The following is a 19,846-nucleotide window of genomic DNA, read 5'->3' as shown; positions in this document are numbered from 1 at the left end:
TTTGATAGTCAGTGACCAGAATCAAATTAGTACAGAATAAAAAAAGTACATGTATTCATTTGTAGTTGAGCTAAAAGCTTAGTCTTACAGTCGCAGAAGATGAAAATGCATTATGGAGATAAGCAGTCGACTTCTTTTGGCCAGATAAAATGTACTGAAAGGAAAGACAGAGAAGAATCTCTGTATGTCAAAGACACTGTCTGGCCCTGAACCTCTTCTGGAGTGTGAGTGCTTAGCTGTGATTAGAAGTAATGGCAATGAAATACAAATGCATTGTAGCATTTCTGACCATATTATACTGTATCTACATGGTGTTTGAAGTAACCCCTCTTTATCTGAACCAGAAGCATGAAAGAAATTAATAAAATATATGAGGATAAGGAAAGAGCTTGTACTTGCCCTCTGTATAACAGTAATATCCCTGGTACAACATGTACAGTAAGGTGACATTGTCATTAGGCTTTTTCACAGTAAGTCATTTGCACTTCACAAACTGAATGTTGTATCAAAGCTTAACGTATTTCTTACCTGGCATGCTCTTACTTTGGGAGGAATGATCTATTGCAGGCATAACCAAATGGAGGTTATAAATACAGTGCTGATATTGCTAATATTTGCTTGGTACTACTTACAGAACCCATCACCTAAGAATAAATGAAGCACAAACCATAGGTAACACCAGAACATCCAGCCAGAGTGTGTACTTTTCCCAATTAATACATAAAGTCAACAGCTGAATAAATCATTAATACAGCCAGATCACACAGTGAGTAACTACCAGGGGTGCAAATGAGAAGCCAGGAATGCTGACTAGTCCTTTTAGAGATCTGGAGACCACTTCTGAAGTCCAACTTGTAAAAAACACCCCATGTTTCTTTTGTGTGATGTAAATACTTTCAAAACTTCTCCTGCTTGGCTTTGCATAATGGAAGAGATGCAGTCTTTGATAATACGATCTTTCTCACCTAGCTGAAATGAGGCATCAGTGGAGAACATTTTTGCAGAGATGTGAGATGATCTAAACAGCTTCAAGACAAAGGGAGGTTTGCTGAGTGTTGACACTGAGCTTAGCCAGTGAGCGCATAGATTTTGAGCTACTTCTTTTCCCTTTGAAAATTCTAAGACCATTTTACAAACTTTAATGTCTAAAACTTCTCAATGCATTAAAGGGAATGTTTTAACTTAATTCTCCACTTCATTGAATAGAGGAAAAAAGGAGAAACGTTAGGTCTGACTGGCTCCTCCACTGACACAATCCCACAGAGACCTTAGTATCTGATCCAGGTGCATAGGTAGGAGCCTTAAGTTTTCAGATGAGCAGCCCCATTGAACTGAAGTGCATGTGAGTAAAATTAAACATGTACATGTTTAAAAGATTAATCCTAACTTTAACCATTAACTTCTTTCCCCTCCCTCAAAAAAAAACCCCAAAAAACAACACAAACGCAAAACAAAACAAAACAAACCCCAACCACCACAACAACCCAAAAATAAAATCTGCAAAACCTAAGACAATTTTGAGGGGGTTTTATATGACTTAGTTGGTCCATTTTATGGACTTGGAATTAATGTAGATAGCATTTGGTCTACAAGGATATAATTTGTATTTCATCTAAAGTTTTGACCATGTAATTGCTGTGAAGCTCAGCTTCTGAAGAGCATGGTGCAATCTTTCAACCTTTAACCAGTTTAACCTTTCAAGGAACCCATGGCAGTTCAAGCTGCCTGTGTTATTATCTATAAACATTTGTTCTTCAAATATTTAATCTTTTCACAAAATGGATTAACATTTAATTATTTTTGATGTGTTAAGGTGTAAATTACCTTGTAAATGAAAATTAAATGCAGGGATAGGTACCAAATTTTAGTGACTATGAACACCATGTGAACCCTGGGTGAAATACTTCTTGTTATGTAGACTGACTTTCAAACCACATTTATTTTGTTTATTAGTTTTAATGGCTTAGACATGTTAAAGATTGGTAGTTATTTTTCCTGAGCCTGAGCTACACAAAATGACTAATTCAGAAACTTTTATTCAAGTATCATTTTGTATTTCAGCTGAAAAAGAAAATCCTAGTAATATTTTTTCCATGGATTCAATCTAATGCTACAGGTAGTAACATAGGAATTCACTTGAGACATGAAATAAGCACTGGTAAGAATCCGTTCCTAGAAGGAAGTAACTACTGAACAAAGGTATGATAGGTAAAGCATTTCTTTTTTTAAGTGGGCACTGAATACTTTTGGGGTTTTTTTCATTTGGGAAGTTATTAAAGACTTGTGATTAATTAAAAGGTTTATTTATTGCTTGGCTTACCAGATCAGAAATGTTTAGTTTTAGTTTTGCATGAGAAACTAAGGGAGACCTCAGGAGTACTAATTATGAACCCTAGAAACCTAATGCCAACAGTGAGTGTGGTGAACCTTGAGCAGCTGTATAACCATTCTAAATTTTATTTCATTACAGAGCTTTTTGTGTTGTTACAAAATGCAACAAAATTTTAGTCATTTTAAACAGTCTGATTCAACATCCTTTCTTCTCCCAACTCCTCTCTTTTATCATGTGTTGTCAGTTCTTCAGTGCAAAACTTTCAAGCTTTAGACCTGCTAATCTGAAACCTAGCCAAAAACAACCTTTCCAGTTTATTTTAGCCAAAAAAGGCCCAAAAGAGTAATTTTTAACATACAAAAATAGCATCATTGCACATGGGACAAAAATATTTCACCATCTACTCGTTCATTTAAGTCCTCGTTTTAACTTTGGAGAGATACATATATTTACAGTATGTACCATGTATGTGCATAGATACTCAAGTTTTCCCAAACAGTTGTGGTTTCTTTAACATACACAATATAATAGCCTAAAGCAGTTTCCAAAGTAGTGGACAACCTTGTGTTCTGGACCATGATTTAAACTGTCAGGTAATATATGATGTTAGATCTGGAAATGACGTGCCAGATTCGCAGTATTGTGTCAATACCAGTGCCAGCAGCTTAAAGGATAAATATTTGTTTTAGATGAATTCAGAATGTTCAAATGAAGAAGTGTTTAAGTGCTGGCCCCCAGATTATTTTCAAGGGTTTGGTATTTTTCTTGTTCAGGGGAAAGTAAGAGCAGAAGTTCCTTTCAGTGTTAGAGTGGACATTGGATTTGCTCTCTTCTCTTCAGGAATTATTACCAGCATTTGGGATTTTTTACCTGCAATTTGGTGGTTTTGGTTTTCGTTTTTCCCATCGTGACTCCTCACTACTTATGTAATACATAGTTTAGCAAAACTCTGAAGACTATTTAGAGTTACTGCCTTTTTGTAAAGCTAGCAGCCAAACACTGGAGTTGATGCAAACAAGTCATTTAGCATCTGAAAGAAGTGTTAACACTTTATTTACATTTAAATTAAAATAGACACTTATTTATGTGTTCTGGTTCTGAAAGGTGTGTGGTACATCTGCAGAGGCCTATTGTTTATTCATGCTGTAAATCCTTTGAAATGTGTTAAAATGCTTCCCACTCATTATAAAAATCCTGCCACCCATGGATTAGGGCTTTGATGTCACCAATCCTGCTTCAAAGGGTTCTTTCAATGCTATTAATCACAGTTTAGCCTCTGAAGATATAGCCAGAGAAAACATTTGGACATCTTGTGCTAGACTTGCTAAAACTTTGAAATATACAGAGTGTCTTGCATATGCAAGTCCGATATCACTTCCTCTCTCTTCTCCTAGGCTTTATTTTGAAAAGCTGTTTTGTGATGACTTTGGCTTTCTACAAGTACAGAAGAAAAAGTTTAGGACATGTCATACCTTACATTTTTAAAAAGGCACCAGTCTTTCACTTGACACCACAATATACTTTTGCCTGGGAAACTGAGTCAGTGTTTAAAACTCCTGAGTTACAATAAGATTGAGAATTATATGTCAAAAGGTCAAAAAATGGTACCGTCATCATTTTCTCATCTCTCTCGTTAGTTTGTGAGTTTAGGATATTGTCTTGACACTTGAGGATCCATGTGATTTCATGGAAACAAGATTGGTTCTGTAGTCTTTTTGCTCTTTGAAATCTCTCAATGAGTCACAGAGAAATTGATTACTAGTGATTGAGCTGTATGCCTTTGTGCTGTCGTTGTTTTCATCAGCTCAGTAGCTAAGGTCAGTGACATACCACCTTATCAATGACTTTTTCCTCCCCTCTAAATCAACACTGCACTCTGTCATGCCTGTGATGAATGCTCTGCAGGCACAATTGAGGGGTAATGAGAGGGGTGTGGAAGAAGTGTGGTGGTGTAGTTTAGTACTATTATACAAACTGATTTTACACAGTACAAATTTTTCTCTTCTAAGCTTCTTGAATAGTTCTTGCAGTGTGAATTTCTTTCTTTTTGAACAGGTAATTTGGCACAAGCAAGAGCCAGAGTGACAGCAGCATCTCGGTCTCTGCCTCCACAGCTCAGTGCTGGGCGTATCAAGGTTAGTGGTGTTCCCTTTGAGGACAGGCAGTTGTTTATAAAATACTACAGTGGGACTGTGTAACAGTACTTAGCTGATGTCAGTATAGAGGGAGGTTCTTACCAAGTAAGAGTCTGCCTTACTCTCAGTAATGTGCACCTTGTCTTGGAGCATGGTTTCCAGTTTTAGTGATGAACCTATTGTAGAATTCAGTGAAGAATCAATCTACTACTGATAAATCCTTAAACCTTTGGAGTGAAATCTGTTACATCAATATCAATAGTTCTCTTTATTTCAAAGGGGTCGAGGTCTTCCTCTGACAATTTTGACCTAGAAAGAGGTCTTATTATGTAAAATTTGCGTAGTGTATTTAACAGTATGAAGGGCAAAATAATTTTTTTTTAAGTTCTATTTCTTTTTAATTCAACTTGGAAGTGAAAGACCAAGAAATGTTTGTGACTGGTAGATAACCAGAAAAGAATGACTCAGCAAAACCACTGTTCTGTAAAAAGAACTGTAGAATCTAAATGCTGCTGAATTTTGCCATAAAAATATGTGGCATAGCTGCAGAAAGATGGGATAATTTTATGGTAATTAGTAGGATTACAATTGAGTGCACTTAATTTGTGAGGAAACCTGTTGTCCCTTGAAGCTGATGGTAAGTACACCTCCTCCCTGCTTCCTAAGTGGTACTTGTTAGAGTTACCGTAGTTAAGGTTTGAGGGTTTGGGTTTTTTTCAAAACAAACAGTAATAAATTTTTAAAACAAGTGTGGTAACAGCAACTGTCCAAAGTCTACAAAATTTTATGTTTTGGGGTTTCTATTTCTTCTTGTTATCTTCTGGTATTTGGAGCTTGTGCTGAAACATCAGTGTGGTTATTTATGTCATCCAGATGTCTATATCCTTCACTGTACCTGCAAATACAGATGTGGATTTCAGACTATTATTTCCTGTCTAGTGTAAATACTTTCTGTGCTGAAGAGTGGCCTTTCCAGTTTTCTTGTGTTACATACACATTGTCTTCCACATCCAGCTATATTCAGCACAAGCCTTCTAAGCATGCATTTTATTGATACAACAGGATTGCAATAGAGCAGTTCACTCCTAGAGCTTTACTGAACACAATCAGGTAATAAGTACTGTTTAAGTGGACTTTACTCACCCTTCAAACTTTTTAATAGGACCCAAAAGAAAAGACATGAAGAAGTGCAACACTATTCAGAAAATGTTAATTTAAATACTTTTTAGATAAAAAGCTATTTCTTAGAATTTTGTAAAGCACCTAATTAAAACAACTTCAGGAAACATTTTAAATTATTATTTCAAATTTTGTTTTAAAAAAATCTAAGTGCAATAATTTTGTTTGGAAGTTTGGAAATTTTTTATTATTATTTAATTTAAGAAGGTTTTTTGCTTAACATATTTTTTGGTTTTACAAAAACCAAAACATTTCATACCATGCCAGCAGCAGGTGTGGTCAATATGTGGAAAGTCATAATTTCAAGTGACTTCACAAGGTGAGATGATGTTATAAATTGTTCTTTTAATATTGTTTCAAAACTATTAGAAGGAGTCTTTTTAGTCATGAAAGAGTTCAGCTTTTGTAGGTCAGGATGTTTTCCACTACAGCTGTAATTACATAAATTCATATTGTAGGTCACTATAGCTGTCACGTAAAAATGTGACTTAATAGTTGAAATATCTTCATTTTTGTTTAAAAAGAGTAGCTAGTGATTTAAAATACAGGGTATCGTGACATTCTTACTCTTATACATTGACATTCTTTTTATGTTCTGTCATTTTCTAGCAAGCCAGTTGTGAGAAAGCCTATTGTCTGTTACCCATGAAGTTGTTGTCCTACCATAAAATTGTGTGGCTTCATAGACAAGCAGTGTTGTACATAAATGAGAGACAAAACTTCTTAAAAAGTCTTAGAAGAAAATCCCATCAGCTTCAGGGTCTGTCAGAATTTTCTAATGAAAATTTCAAACGTTTCTTGTCAAAAAGATTTGGAAATTGATTCTATTTCTTACATATTGCACAGATCTGGATTTACAACTTCATTCATAGGAAAAGAAATCTAACAATACTGCTTTCAGCCTTCTTTTTTGAGAAAGTGTTTTACATCTCCTCTGTGAGTTTCTGACCATCTGTCTTTCTGTGCATTCTTTCCCTTTGCCCCCCCAGAAAAACCTCAAAACACAACAAAGCTCTTTTGAACCTAACAGCCTGTTGTAAACCATATTTGATAGAATGGCAGTCCCAACATGGTAAAATTCTACAGTTTTGGTGAAAATAAGGAGCTGTGGAAAGGAGATGATACTACCCTTAATTGACCAGCAGATACATGAGATATGAATGTAAGAGGTTTTGAGTGGTCAGTCTCCAGCAGCAATATCACTGAGTCTCTGTTTTTCTAGACAGAGAAGAATCCTATTTAGAACCTCCGATTCATTGGCATTTGGGATCAGATCAGTCCTCAAACTATGTTCTTTTGTTCTTGATTTGATCTTATTTACATTTAAATTGTGTGGTTTTTAACATTAAATATTGCCAGTTATTCTGAACTTACTGTCAGTGCTGACCATTATAGCTTTTGTCTTCTACCTGACATTTACTAGAGATTTAGATAACAATCCTCAGAAACTAGCTGCCTTGCCAAGATAATCTTGAAACATTCCCATATCCTTCCCCACGGACATGCCTGCTGTTTTGATTAGGTCATTGATATTTACTTTGTTACATAACCTCTTAAGATGCTTGATGTTACCTGTGCTGATAAGGCATTTTTCCTGGGATGTATTACAGTGTTCTTTTAACAAACTGCATCTCTCTTTTTTTATTCTTCTTCTCCTATGTTAGTTTGAGATGTGTACCAATGCATGTATGCCACTCTGGGCCAGAAGATTACAATCACAGATTACAAAAACATATTAAAATTTTTTGTGGTCACCTTTATTTAACTCTGTCTTCATTTGCACCATCTGTGTTCTGAATCTTGATTTCTTTTGATTTCTTCCCCAACATAAAATCCATTTTTTTGATCTATTATTACTTAGCGCTTCATTTCCTTTATATTTTGCATGCAGTCTCCCAAATACCTCCTAAAGGTAAGAGTCTCAGTTACTTTATTGAGAACTGTAATCTTTCAGCAGTTATTTTAGTGTCCAGAAAAGTGTTCTTAAGTCAATGAATGTTGGAAATGATTGTATGGAGCAAAGTGCAGGAGGTGTATCACAGGTGCTGACAACAGCATTATCTGGTTTATACAAATGCCACCTGGTCAGAGCAGATGGTAAACAGCCACAAAGCAAGTGAATGCTAAAATGCTGTTAATGCTCCATGCAAACAGGATGCTGGTTAATTTTCTTTAATTTTGTTGAGCCGTAATGCAGCAACACAATCTGCTTGTTATGGGTAACCACAGTTATACTCATTCATAAATTCTGGTTTCATTTTGATAAGAACAGCTGTACTGACAATATAACAAAAACCTACAAGGAGCAGTATGTTCACTTTCCATGTATATCGTCTAAAAATAACTCTTCTGCAATGCCGAAAAAGTGGTAAGCTATGGCAGTTCAGCCATAAGACTGAGAATCAGAATAAGGTTGCTGAGATTCTTGGCATCAAAATGGCAATATAAAGTAATTAGTAATAACCACAGTAGGAGAAGGGAACAGACTTAGATCATTTACCTACTTTGCTTGCCATTCATTGTCCTACAGTATTTTTTCCATACATGAGCAAAATGAGGCAGTTCAATTTACTTCCTGGCTCTTAAAATTATGATAACTCTTCTTATAGACACAAGTCCTGTTGGAGTTCATTGTAGTGGCAATAAGAAGAATACTTTCTAGAAATCAGTTCCTAAGGTATTGCAACTTGACAGCTATTTCACTGGCTGAGTATTGTATTAACATAAATCTAGAGTGCTGTTACATTATTAAAAAAATTCAAAATGCTTAAAGAGCTCTCCAAAGTCATTGTGTCCTGCATCTGTTAGAAGCTGGCCTTGCTATCCCTGATAAAGTACTCTGAAGTACTCACACTTGAAGGAATGACTATAAGAAACTGTACCCAGCTTTGATGGGCAAGGTGGGGTGGGTCTGGAGTGTTTCTGGAACAGTCCTAACGTCAGAGTTTTGTCTTCCAGGTTGACACAATGGAGGTTATGCGGCATCCCGAGGAAACAACTAACATGAAGCGGCAAACTATGGCTTCCTATTTTAGGGTACAAAAATTAAAATGAAAAGCATTTTGATAATAAGAACAATAGATATATGTAAAATATTTGTGGGACAGTAACATCAAAGAGAAATGGAAGTTTTTTTATTCTGTTACAAGGCTTCTGTTGATTCATAAACATTTTTTTTCTCTTTTCTCTTTTTTTCCTCATACTTGTACTTTTATAATTTCATTGAGTACATTGATAAGAATCTCCAGAGCCTAGACTATTTTCTGTCTAAAATGCTAGAGGCCTAGAACAGGTCTTGTTATAAACAGAACACAAATTTTGTGCAAAAAAAAAAGGTGCTATCGCTAAATTCTTCATTTTTTTTCACAAGCTGGGGCATACATACCTTTAAAGATTAAGATTTTTCATTTATGCTATTAAGTGAAAGACAATCCATCTTTTGGAACTGCTATTGTAAATCATACAGATTGCTATTTTAACAGTAGCAATCCTGTCTGAAGTAATGCATATTCTGCATGTGTGTTTAAAGCAAGCAGGCAGGGAAAGGGCATTGAGAATGTTAGAACAGGAAGCTTAGGAGTCACGAAAGTGCTGCTCCAAGACACTTGGTTACTGTTTGTTTCTTGCAGTCGTTGCAAAGTAGAAAAGGTTTTAGCAGTTGACTCTTGGGCTGCACTTGTACCATGAAGAATAGAGAAGTTCACAGAGTTGTTCTAGCCAATGTGAGTCAAAGCTTCAAGCTGTGTAGGAATACCTGTTCAATTTGTTTTGTAGAATAGTGTAAGTAAGGGTATAGAGGAAGCTGGTGTATACTGAGGAGTTGTCCCCAGTGTGGAGAGTGCAAGGACACACATTCAGACTTGTCATACAGGTATGCACTTAGAGTGGTCTTGGACAGAACCACACAAATGCCAGCTCTGTAGGAACTGTAAAAAGAAAAAAAAGTATAATGGGGGAGTGAGTGTGGATGTAGACAATAATACATGTGCACCCTGCAGCAAGGTGATGACAATCAGCTTGGAATTGTATGTGATTTTGAGACACATATGGATATATGAGATTGAACATAGTTGACAACACATAATTGTATGTGTTATGACAACACATAATTGTTGTATGATAATACAACAGCTTAATGAGGCGAGTATGGAGCAGGAGTATCAGTATTCAGAGCAGTCAGTGGAAAAAAAGATACATATAATGTGATCAAATCATTTTAGTTTAAAATGAAATGGAGGAAATTGTTTTGTGTGTCTTGAGTGGATAGGAAAAGAAATAATAGACTTACATTTCAGTGGCAAGATTTGTGTTAGATGCTAAGAACTTTATGAATAGCTGTGATAATATAGCAGTTCAACAGATTTCTGGAGAGAGTGTGCAGTTTATATTCGCAGAGATTCTGAAAAAACTAATGTAACAGGGATGTACCTGAAATGTTAAAGATACATCTAGTGTTCCATGGACAGAGAACTGAACTGATGACTTCTTGCAGCCCTTTCCCTATGATATGCTGTCAATTTCAGTGGCTGTTTCATGGTGAAGCTTGTGTTTCTGTTGGGAGTATTTGATCACTCAAACGTGTTTACAAATAGAATTAAAATTAGGACAATTTTCAATTTCTTTTTTTTATTTTTTTAATGGACATTCTTCAACTATGGAAACGTAATATAAGGCAAAGAGAAAGGTGTAAGAAGTAAAAAATCAAATTAAGAATTTTAAATTTTTTTTTTACAACTGAAAATTTTTAATAGGTTCCATGTTTCAGTTGTAATCTTAAAAAATAATAAAAAGACAATGGAGATTATAGATTAAAATATAATCAAGCATTACAAACTGTTTACAAATATGAATCTCCTGCTTAAGTAGTTCCATTGCAGTTTTTTGCCAAGTATGAGCATCTTCTTTATTTTCCTCACTAGTATTCCCTCATGGATCTTTTATCCAAAATGGTTGTTGGACAGCCTCACTTTATCCGCTGCATTAAACCTAACGATGATCGAGAAGCGCTGATGTTCTCTCATGAGAGAGTTCTGCTGCAGCTACGATACACTGGAATTCTGGAAACTGTCAAAATACGTCAGAAAGGGTATTCTCATCGCATCCTCTTCGAAGAGTTTGTAAAAAGGTAAGACTTGTGTAATAGGGCTGTTTTCCTAATATTCGATTCAGTGAGACATATTCTATGTTTAAGTACAGAAAGTTCTACAGATGTTGTTCCTAGGTATGTGGTCTGAATCTCTAATGAAGACAGGGACTTTAAGGGATAAAGACTACAAGAGATATCTGATCTCTAATGGAGAACAGCCAATGTGAAACCCACAGTGAACACAAGTAACAAGCCTGTCCCCATGGTCTCACTCCCATGCCCCCATGCAGAGGCAGCAAGTGGAAATTATGCGTCCTGCTCAGGTAATTCAAGGATTTTGGTAGGTCAGTGACCTTCAGCCATCATATGAAGAATGTGCACGTTTAAGAATGAACTGATATAAAAGTTTCAGATTTAGCTTTGTAGAGTAATTTATCTTGGCGATATCATGAATTATAATCAGATCTCTATTCACCCTAATCCTTCTCATGGCTGCTGTTACTGGCTTTGGTACATATTCTCAGTCTCAGAAAGTTATAAATTTTATTCAGGAAATGCTATTATCTTTATGATAGCAATATGGCTACATGAGAATTATGGTTTCCTCTATATTTTAAATGTGGGTTTGTGTAGTATTTACTGTTTTTCAGTGTGTAGGATTGGCAATTCAACACTGAGCAGAAGCACTACCATTAACCATTTAGGCAATAGTAAGAGCAAGTAGTGAATGGCTAATTCAACCATGGTGTGATATTTTTTGGACTGGATATTTTTTATCCAGACAATATAGAATTAATGAATCAACTTGAAAGCAAGCCATTAGTCTCACTTCAGTGCCTGATAAAGTTATGGAGAAGATTATTCTGGGAGGTATTGAAAAACACCTGAAAATGCAGTTATTGGTCACAGCCAGTGCAGCTTCATGAGAGGAAAGTCTTACTTATCAAACCTGATTTCCTTTTATGAAACAGTGACCCACCTAGCTGACTGAGGGAAGCCGGTTGATGTAATCTTCTTGGATTTCAGTGAAGCTGTCATTACTGTCTCTCCCAGGATCCTTCAGGACAAAATGTCTGGCACACAGCTGGATAAACATGTCATTGCAATGCGTGAGCATCTGGCTCACAGTTTGGGCACAAAAGGGTTATAGTGAATGGGGTGACATGAGACTGGTGTCGAGTCACTAATGGGGTTCCACAGGATTCCATCCTCAGCTGTGTTCTTCTCAATGTCCTCATAAATGGCTTGGATGCAGGCTGGAAGGGATACTAAGCAAGTTCACAGATGGTGCAAAACTGGGAGGAGCTGTTGACTCCTTGAGGTCAGGAAGGGACTGTAGAGAGACCTTGACAAATCAGAGGGCTGGGCAACACCAACCATATAAAGCTCAGCAAGGGAAAGTATCCTGTTACAAGGCTTCTGTTGGTTCTGTCAGGTTCTGCACCTGGGAATGGGCAACTCTGGGTGTAAGGACAGGCTGGGAATGAGGTGCTGGAGAGCAGTGCCACAGTGCCTGGGGGTTCTGCTCACTGGTGAGTTGAATGTGAGTCAGCAGTGCCCTGGCAGCCAGGAGGGTCAGCCCTGTCCCGGGGGCATCAGGCACAGCACGGCCAGACCGGCAAGGGAGGGATTGTCCCACCCTGCTCTGGGGCAGCCTCACCCTGAATATTACGTGTAGTTTTGGTCACTGCAATATAAGGTACTAAAACTATAGAGGAGTGTCCAAAGAAGCACAACAAAGATGGTGAGGGGCCTTGAAGGGGAGCTGTATGAGGAGCAGCTGAGGTTATTTGGCCTGTTCAGCCTGGAGAACAGGAGACTGAGGGGAGACCTTATCACAGATCTACAACTTCCTTGTGATGGGAAGAGGAGGGGCAGCACTGATCTCTTCTCTGTGGTGAACAGTGACAGGACCCAAGGGAATGACCTCAGACCATGCCAGGGAAAGCTGAGGTTGGATATCAGAAAAGGTTCTTCACCCAAAGGCTGGTCATGCGCTGAAACAGGCTTCTCGTGGAAGTGGTGAACAACACCTGACAAGAGTTCAAGAAGCATTGGGACAGTGCTCTCAGGCATATGGTGTCACTCTTGAGGATGGTGCTCTGGAGGGCCAGGAGCTGTACTCAATGATTCTTGTGGGACCCTTCAGAATCAACATATTCTGTGATTCTGTGATGTGATAGTAAAGGGAAACCATTTCACAGTCCTCTCTAAAATCCAGAGATGGCATAGATTTATGCTTATAAACCAGTCACTTGGGCTTGGAAATCTGCACTCCATGCATTCAGGTATCTGGAATGATAAACCAGAGCTTAATTAATTAAATTCTGAAAAATTACTAATTTTTCTGACTTATATTAGTGCATCAAATGAATATGTAATAGGAAAACACTACAGATTATATATCCCAGGAAAGATAACTAATGTGTTTATTTCTCCTTCGAGGCAATTTAATTTACAGACATGATCTTTACCAACTTTTTTTGTGTTATATGACTAATTTTAGTAAGGTTACACCATTCTAGAGCACATTTAACAGAATATTTTTTGTGATCATTAATCAGTCTTGGCATTATCCCGAAGCAGCTGAAAGCAGAATTATTAACCTCAACTTTTATTCAATTTACACATAAGTGAACTAGGATTAACTCCACAGAAATTAGTGTAAATTGAGAGGAAATTAAGCTTCTCTTATCAGGAGATCCTTTTTATTCAAAAATGCACTGAATTTGAGTACAGCCTTGAAAACTAATGATAATAAAAACAGCATTGACTGTAGCTTTCCATCGTGCAGATAAGAGCAAGTTGTGATTAACATCTTGTCAATTATTCCCCATGTTTTTAGTCCAACTTAATATAATTTGTTAAGAAAAGAAAGTCAACACAAAAAGGGAAGGAAAGGGGAGCAATTTCCACAACAGCAAAGATGACTTCTGCCTTCAGAATATAACTGGGGGTGGGAGAGGAGATGTTCTTGCTCCTTTGTTTGGCTCATGCTTTATTTTAAAACAAATTCTATTCTCTTTTGCTCTTGCAAATAAAATCAAACAATACCTTATAAAGCTATCAGTGGAACAAGAAACATTTTTCTTCAACTTACAGCTATGACTAGTCAAGTGTTTTTGTGAACTAAGTAGTTGAATACATAAAAATGTTTGAGAAAACAGGTCAAATGCTAAACAGATTGGCACTTCTTTGTTCATAATCAAAAAGACATTAGGCAAGTATGAAGAAGAGTTTCAAAATGTCAGTAAATGTAAGGATATCAAAGATTTTTTTAAGCCAGCAAGTTAATTGGTATTTTGATCCTTTTGAGGAACTGAACAACAAAATGGATGAGCCAGCATTTTTTCTCCCTTGATGTTATTAAACAAATAGGTGTGCTTCTTATCTGCCTTTTCAATAATGCTGTTTTGTAAACTCTTAGCAGGAAATATGAGGACAAAACAATCAAAGGCAGGGAACAGACCCATTCAGAGTTTATCAGGTGGGAGGTAAACAAAAGATAAAGCTCTGTCTAATGTTACTCTTTACTGTCTTCTGTTTTCACGTAGAGCTGATTATTTGCAAACCTGGATGTAGTTTATTGGGTTAAAAAACAGATGGTGAGGAGAGGGCTTAATTGTAACTCATTCACAAAATGTTTCTTCAGCCAAATATATTACCATCTGTTTTATGTATATAAATATACATATTCTTTTACTTAAAGTAGGAAAATGTAATCTGCAGTCCCTGTAAACACTGTATCCCTGTCAAGTCTTCGAGACTTTGTCTCCCTTGGCCCTGTCTTGCACCCCATGACATCATGCATCTGTCTTGTTTGCTGTGAAGCAACATGGCCTGTCTTTCAGGCTGGAATCTGATTTTAGGTACAGGTCATTAACTTGATCAGTCAACCAGGTGTGCCTGAAATGTGGGGTCATGTGATGACCATGCACTGCACAACAGTTTAAGGGACTTGTGCTTTCTCATGGGGACCTGCACTGAAAGTCCCACTGCATGGAACACTCCTCGCTGAGTGCCCCCAGATGTGGTGTGCAGCTGTCCTCCACGTATCCTCAAGCTGGATCCTCCATTTATGTGTGTCCTCTATATACTGTGCCATCAGCTGAAAGGCAAGGGACTCAGTAGGCCAGTGGTACTAAATGCTGTTACACTTGTAATGCCTCATCAGCTCACAGGAATGTGTTGAGAACTCTTGCACAAGTCATTTAAGGATTGCCTTTTTTCTTCCCTGCCTGTTTATGTTAGACATTAAGTTTTTTGTACTGCATTAAGATGCAGGATAAACTTTCACTAGAAGCATTACCTATTCCACAGTAGTCAGATGATGTTACTCAGATCATACACTCATGGCAGTACCAGTGCTATTGCTGTAACAGTGATCCCAGTGGGGCTGGTTCTGCTTTTTCAATCTCACAGGAAAAATTTGCATAAGGTCACTGTTAGTACACACGGTATACATAGTTTCTAAACCACCAGTGTTATGTTTCTCATGACCACATAAAGCCTCATTGGCCTTAATAAGTCACATTTTTCATGGAGTGGAGCTAGGAATAAAACTGGTCAAACATTACAAAATCCTGCCAAACATAGGATACTCAGTAAGTGCTTTCCTCTAACACCAAAGATTCAGTGGTGATACACTTGCTTATTATGTAGAATCTGGGAAGCACTAAATTAAGTTGAAAGCCAACAGATTTGCTGTGGAGAAAGAATGCTATTGTTTTTAAATGATGCATTTTTAATGCAAGCCTACTTTTAACAGTAAACCTGCACTATAGCAAAGTTCATGAGTGATTTCTGTAAACAAAATTTTAACATTGCATGATACCTTGATTTTACTATTATCCATGGAAATGTTTATTTCAGTGGCTTTGAGATTTCACCAGGTCTGTGGAATCCCATACACTTTATGGTGAACTACTGTACCTTCCATATACACTTTCTAGATGTTTCCCATTCACAGAACACTGGCAAATGGTCACAGGTTGGAGATGATAGGAAAACATTAGGAGTGGAAAGTCTGCTAGCTGCTTATGAATAGTACATGCATATTGCACCAAATCACGCTTTTCTGAGAGTATTTCTATGATTCTATATTTGTCTGATGATTTACCATGTATCTAGGTTTACTAGGTGTCTGTTACTGAATTTCAGTAACATTGTATCATTTTTATTTATGGGGTTTCATTTAATTTTTATTTATGGGGTTTTTTATTTATACTCTTAGTATGGAGTCAAATGTGATTATTTTCATTAATTCAAATTTGAAAGTTTTCGAAAGAGGTGAGATACAACCAAGACAAGTTAGAAAATTTTGGAAATTATTTTACAGCTCTTTTCATTCTTAAAAAAAAAAAAAAAAAAAAAAAGGTAATTTTTTTAAAAAAGCTTCTGGTTCTAGGACTGAGAAGGAACAAATGTTTTTGTGATGTTGAGAATCTTCCTTCTGTTGCTTGTTATCTGGCTAGACAGGGATTTTGCACCTCATGCTTTCCACATATCATTATCCACCTCAGGCCATTACATTTTAGTACAAAGATTTGTTTTAAAGAGAAAAAAGGTTAATCATTGCTGTTTTAAGGTAATTATGTAGAATTGATGTAGCCTTTAAGTCTGGAATGTGAAGGGAACTTCAGTAAGAGACACTGGTATGGTAGTTAATGGTGCTGTTTAAATGCATTTTATGGAACAGTTGCACAGTTTAGCCTTTAGAGAGGGGTGGGAATTGAATCATTTGTTTACAATCAGTTTATTTAATCTGAGGCCACCAACACTAAAATGCCTGGTCCCTAAACAGATAATAAATGCATAGAATCTTACTGGAGTTTTCCATGTCTTAGCATACTTGGCTGTCTTTAGCATTTAACATTACTTCTGCATGTCCTAGCTTTACATTCTGAGGTTAAATTCAGCTTTTAAAAAAGTGTTGATTTATTTCTAATGACTCGTAAGTACAGTTAATCCCATTTTAATGTAACTTTTTTTCTGAAATAGTATTCACATCTATGAAGAATAGTATGTATTACAGAGAAAAAAACTAGTTAAGAAAAGCAGAATTCCCGAGTTTCATCAGCTTTGTAAAATCAGTTCTTCTGAGGGGAAAATACTTTCCTCTTACTTAATCTTACTGCTACTGAGGATGTAATTAGTCAAGTACTTTTAGGAAACATGTAGATGAGGGTGTGTGCCATGTGTAGGAAATTTTCAAGCAGGATGTATATAACCCAGGAAAAGGATATATACTTGCACAAATATGTGCATGTTTATGAAAGAGCACATGGAACACCATAAACCATTCTTTAAAATAATAGAAGTATTAATTTAATGGAGAAGAACACTGAAATATTCCTGGCTATCATATTTTGTGCTGAAATAACAAGTACAAATATGGAAATAAAAATGTAGAGTTTTGAAATTTTCATCTCATCTGAAAGAGAATGTGATTTCTAGCCCTGCTTTTCAGAAAATAAGTTTCTGCTTTCTTGGTGACACGTTGCAAGTAGAGGTCATTCTGTGATCTCTGCACAGTAGATTTACATAAGTATGACAGAGATGAAATTAGACCAGTAAATCAAAATGAGCAGTTGTATATGCCCCGAAGCTTTTTTTCAGGCGTGTTCTCTACAGTTTCACCATGTACAATATTTGCATGCTTCTGTCAGATACATAAAAGTGAAATATTTTACCTTACTCCAAAATTTTCGGGTCCATTGCTTTACAAAGATTTTATACTACATAAAACAATTGGGTGATCCTGTGTGGCACATGCTGTGCTGCCATACAATTATCCTGAGCACATCATGTCAAACTATTTGGGTGTCTGTAGTTATGTGATTCAGTCATGAAAACAGGCACTAAATCGAAGTGCTTACTTAAAAGTACCCACAGAACACATGGATCTGAGCTTTGGAACACAAATCTAGAGACCTTTTATGGTGCAGAATGCACATTACAAAAGGAGTTCTGGAGGAGCAATAATGAAAAATAAATAGCGAGGCTCATATTGATACTTACTTCTTATAAGTACAGTCATTTTTGCCTTACTTTTGGTGAGAGAATGGCCTGAAGTTGTGCCAGGGGAGGCTTAGGTTGGATATCAGGGAGAAGTTCTCCACCCAGAGGGTGGCTGGGCACTGGAACAGGCTCCCCATGGCAGTGGTCACAGCACCAAACCGGACAGAGTTCAAGAAGCATTTGGCAATGCTTTTGGGCACATGGTGTGACTCTTGGGGATGTCCTGTGCAAGGCCAAGAGTTGGGCTTAGTGATGCTTGTGGGTGCCTTCCAACTCAGAATATTTTGTGATTCTATGACATAACTGAAAAGCAGCAGTAAGTATATTTAACCAGATACAGGTGTCTTCTGTGCAATGGGTAGATCAATCAAAATGTTTGGAAAATCACCATTTAGAGGAAGTTTTGAATAAATATTGGGAGAAAATATGTTTACATACAGAAACTGTAGTTATTCCCATGTAGTTAGCCCCATGGTTTGTAAAGTTCTTGTAATTCTTGTGAATAGCTTGCTTTCTGAATAGATTGCTTTCTTAGACTATAGATACATTTATAAAAATATTTGTTAAAACAAGATTTGATAAGAAAAATAATCATTGTTTTATTTATGGGTTTTTTCAGAGCGCCAAAGCAACTATATTCTAGATCAGGAAAAAGAGTTATTGGAGAGGGTACTACCTTTGACAGATAATGATGTTTGTCATAAGCAAAATGGTGTAGTCAGGCAGTTAAATCACACAGTTAAAAAAATAATTTTTACTCAGATATTCCTCACAAATAAGTCAACTTTTCAGTAAGTGGAATGCCAGTGACAAGATTAAAAAAATATGAGATTCCCCCTGAATATTTTATTGCATCAGTGCTGTCTAAAAACTGTTCCATGATTTTAAAATTCCTATCAATAGCATACCTTAAAAGATACATGAACAACCAGTGTCACTGACTTGAATCCTTCCTTCCCTCCTTCCCTCCTTCCTTCCCTCCTCCCTCCCATGTGATAACTCATATGTGTAACTCACGTGGCTATCTGAACTGGCATTTGAAGCAAACAGCAATTTACTGTGAGTGTAACTTCCCTCATGTATCTGTCAGCTATTTGTTGAAATTGTATGCTGACAAAAATTATTTGTGATACATATATTTTAAATCTATGAGTTTTATGAGTCCAACTCAGCACTGTTTGTTTTGTAAAAACTGGAGTCATTAACTTCAGTAATAAGGTGGAGGAAATGTACTTTATTCTTTTAAATACACCATGTTTCTCCAAACCTACTAAAAGGCATGAGCTGATATTTTGAAAGACTTGGCTAAAGAATTTTAAATATCACTTTGTTGAGAAAGTCATTGCATTAAAAATAACTCAGTAATACATAATCTCCTATCATTATTCAGAGTCAGCAATGTCTCCAGTTGGTGAATATCTATGTCTCTGGTCCAGAACTTATTCCAGTACTTCTCACTTCAGATGTCATTTTGTTCCTGTTTGATCTTAATTGGGTATTTAATGGTCCTTTTTTCTTTCTTGTGACAACTGGAGCTAATATCTAGAGATTAACTGGAACTAATGTTTGAAAATCATACTCTTCTGATTTAAAAAAAAATAAAAATTGCAGAGTTCTAAATTTTCTAATTGCTTCTCCATGTTTTCTTCAGTATAAGGTGGGATATTTTCTTGACTGTTTGTGGCAAGAGAGGAATCTGTCTTTGAGATTCACTGATCGCATTCTTCTCTTCCTGTTTTAAAGAACATCTGCTGGCTCTTCTCCATGCTAATAATTAGTAGAATGGTTTGCTCAACTTGCCAGTTACTCTCAATCCCAATGTAAATATAGGAGCACCTTTAGAAGTAATACTTAATACCAAGACATCACATGTCTATTAATAAGTGAGAGCTGAGGAGGCAGTTGCTACCATGTGACAGTGTACTTGTGCTAAAATAACCTTAAATTTGTAAAGTAACTGGTACATGTTCTGGCTGTTACTTAACATAATTGTTCATTAGTAAGTTTACTTAAATACTATGAAACCAGTCTTCATTAGTGCATAATGGCTTTATAGGTAGGAGGGACTTGTTCTTAATTCAGTTAAAACATGTT

The 19,846-nt window shown here is 36.5% G+C and overlaps 1 protein-coding gene across 1 annotated transcript in view; it reads left to right on the top strand.

Moving 5' to 3' along the window:
- The window catches only part of MYO3B (myosin IIIB), a 107,378-nt gene that overhangs the window by 22,831 nt on the left and 64,701 nt on the right, over positions 1-19,846 (top strand). Inside the window, exons 14-16 of the mRNA XM_066323344.1 lie at positions 4,388-4,467; positions 8,605-8,682; positions 10,566-10,771. Of these exons, the coding sequence (XP_066179441.1) occupies positions 4,388-4,467; positions 8,605-8,682; positions 10,566-10,771 (364 nt within the window). The remainder of the gene's footprint in view (positions 1-4,387; positions 4,468-8,604; positions 8,683-10,565; positions 10,772-19,846) is intronic.

The sequence above is a fragment of the Sylvia atricapilla genome, chromosome 7 (assembly GCF_009819655.1).
Source record: "Sylvia atricapilla isolate bSylAtr1 chromosome 7, bSylAtr1.pri, whole genome shotgun sequence".
Lineage (NCBI taxonomy): Eukaryota > Metazoa > Chordata > Aves > Passeriformes > Sylviidae > Sylvia > Sylvia atricapilla.
The sequence above is the reverse complement of the archived record's forward strand: the minus strand, read 5'-3'. Positions and strand labels throughout refer to the sequence as shown.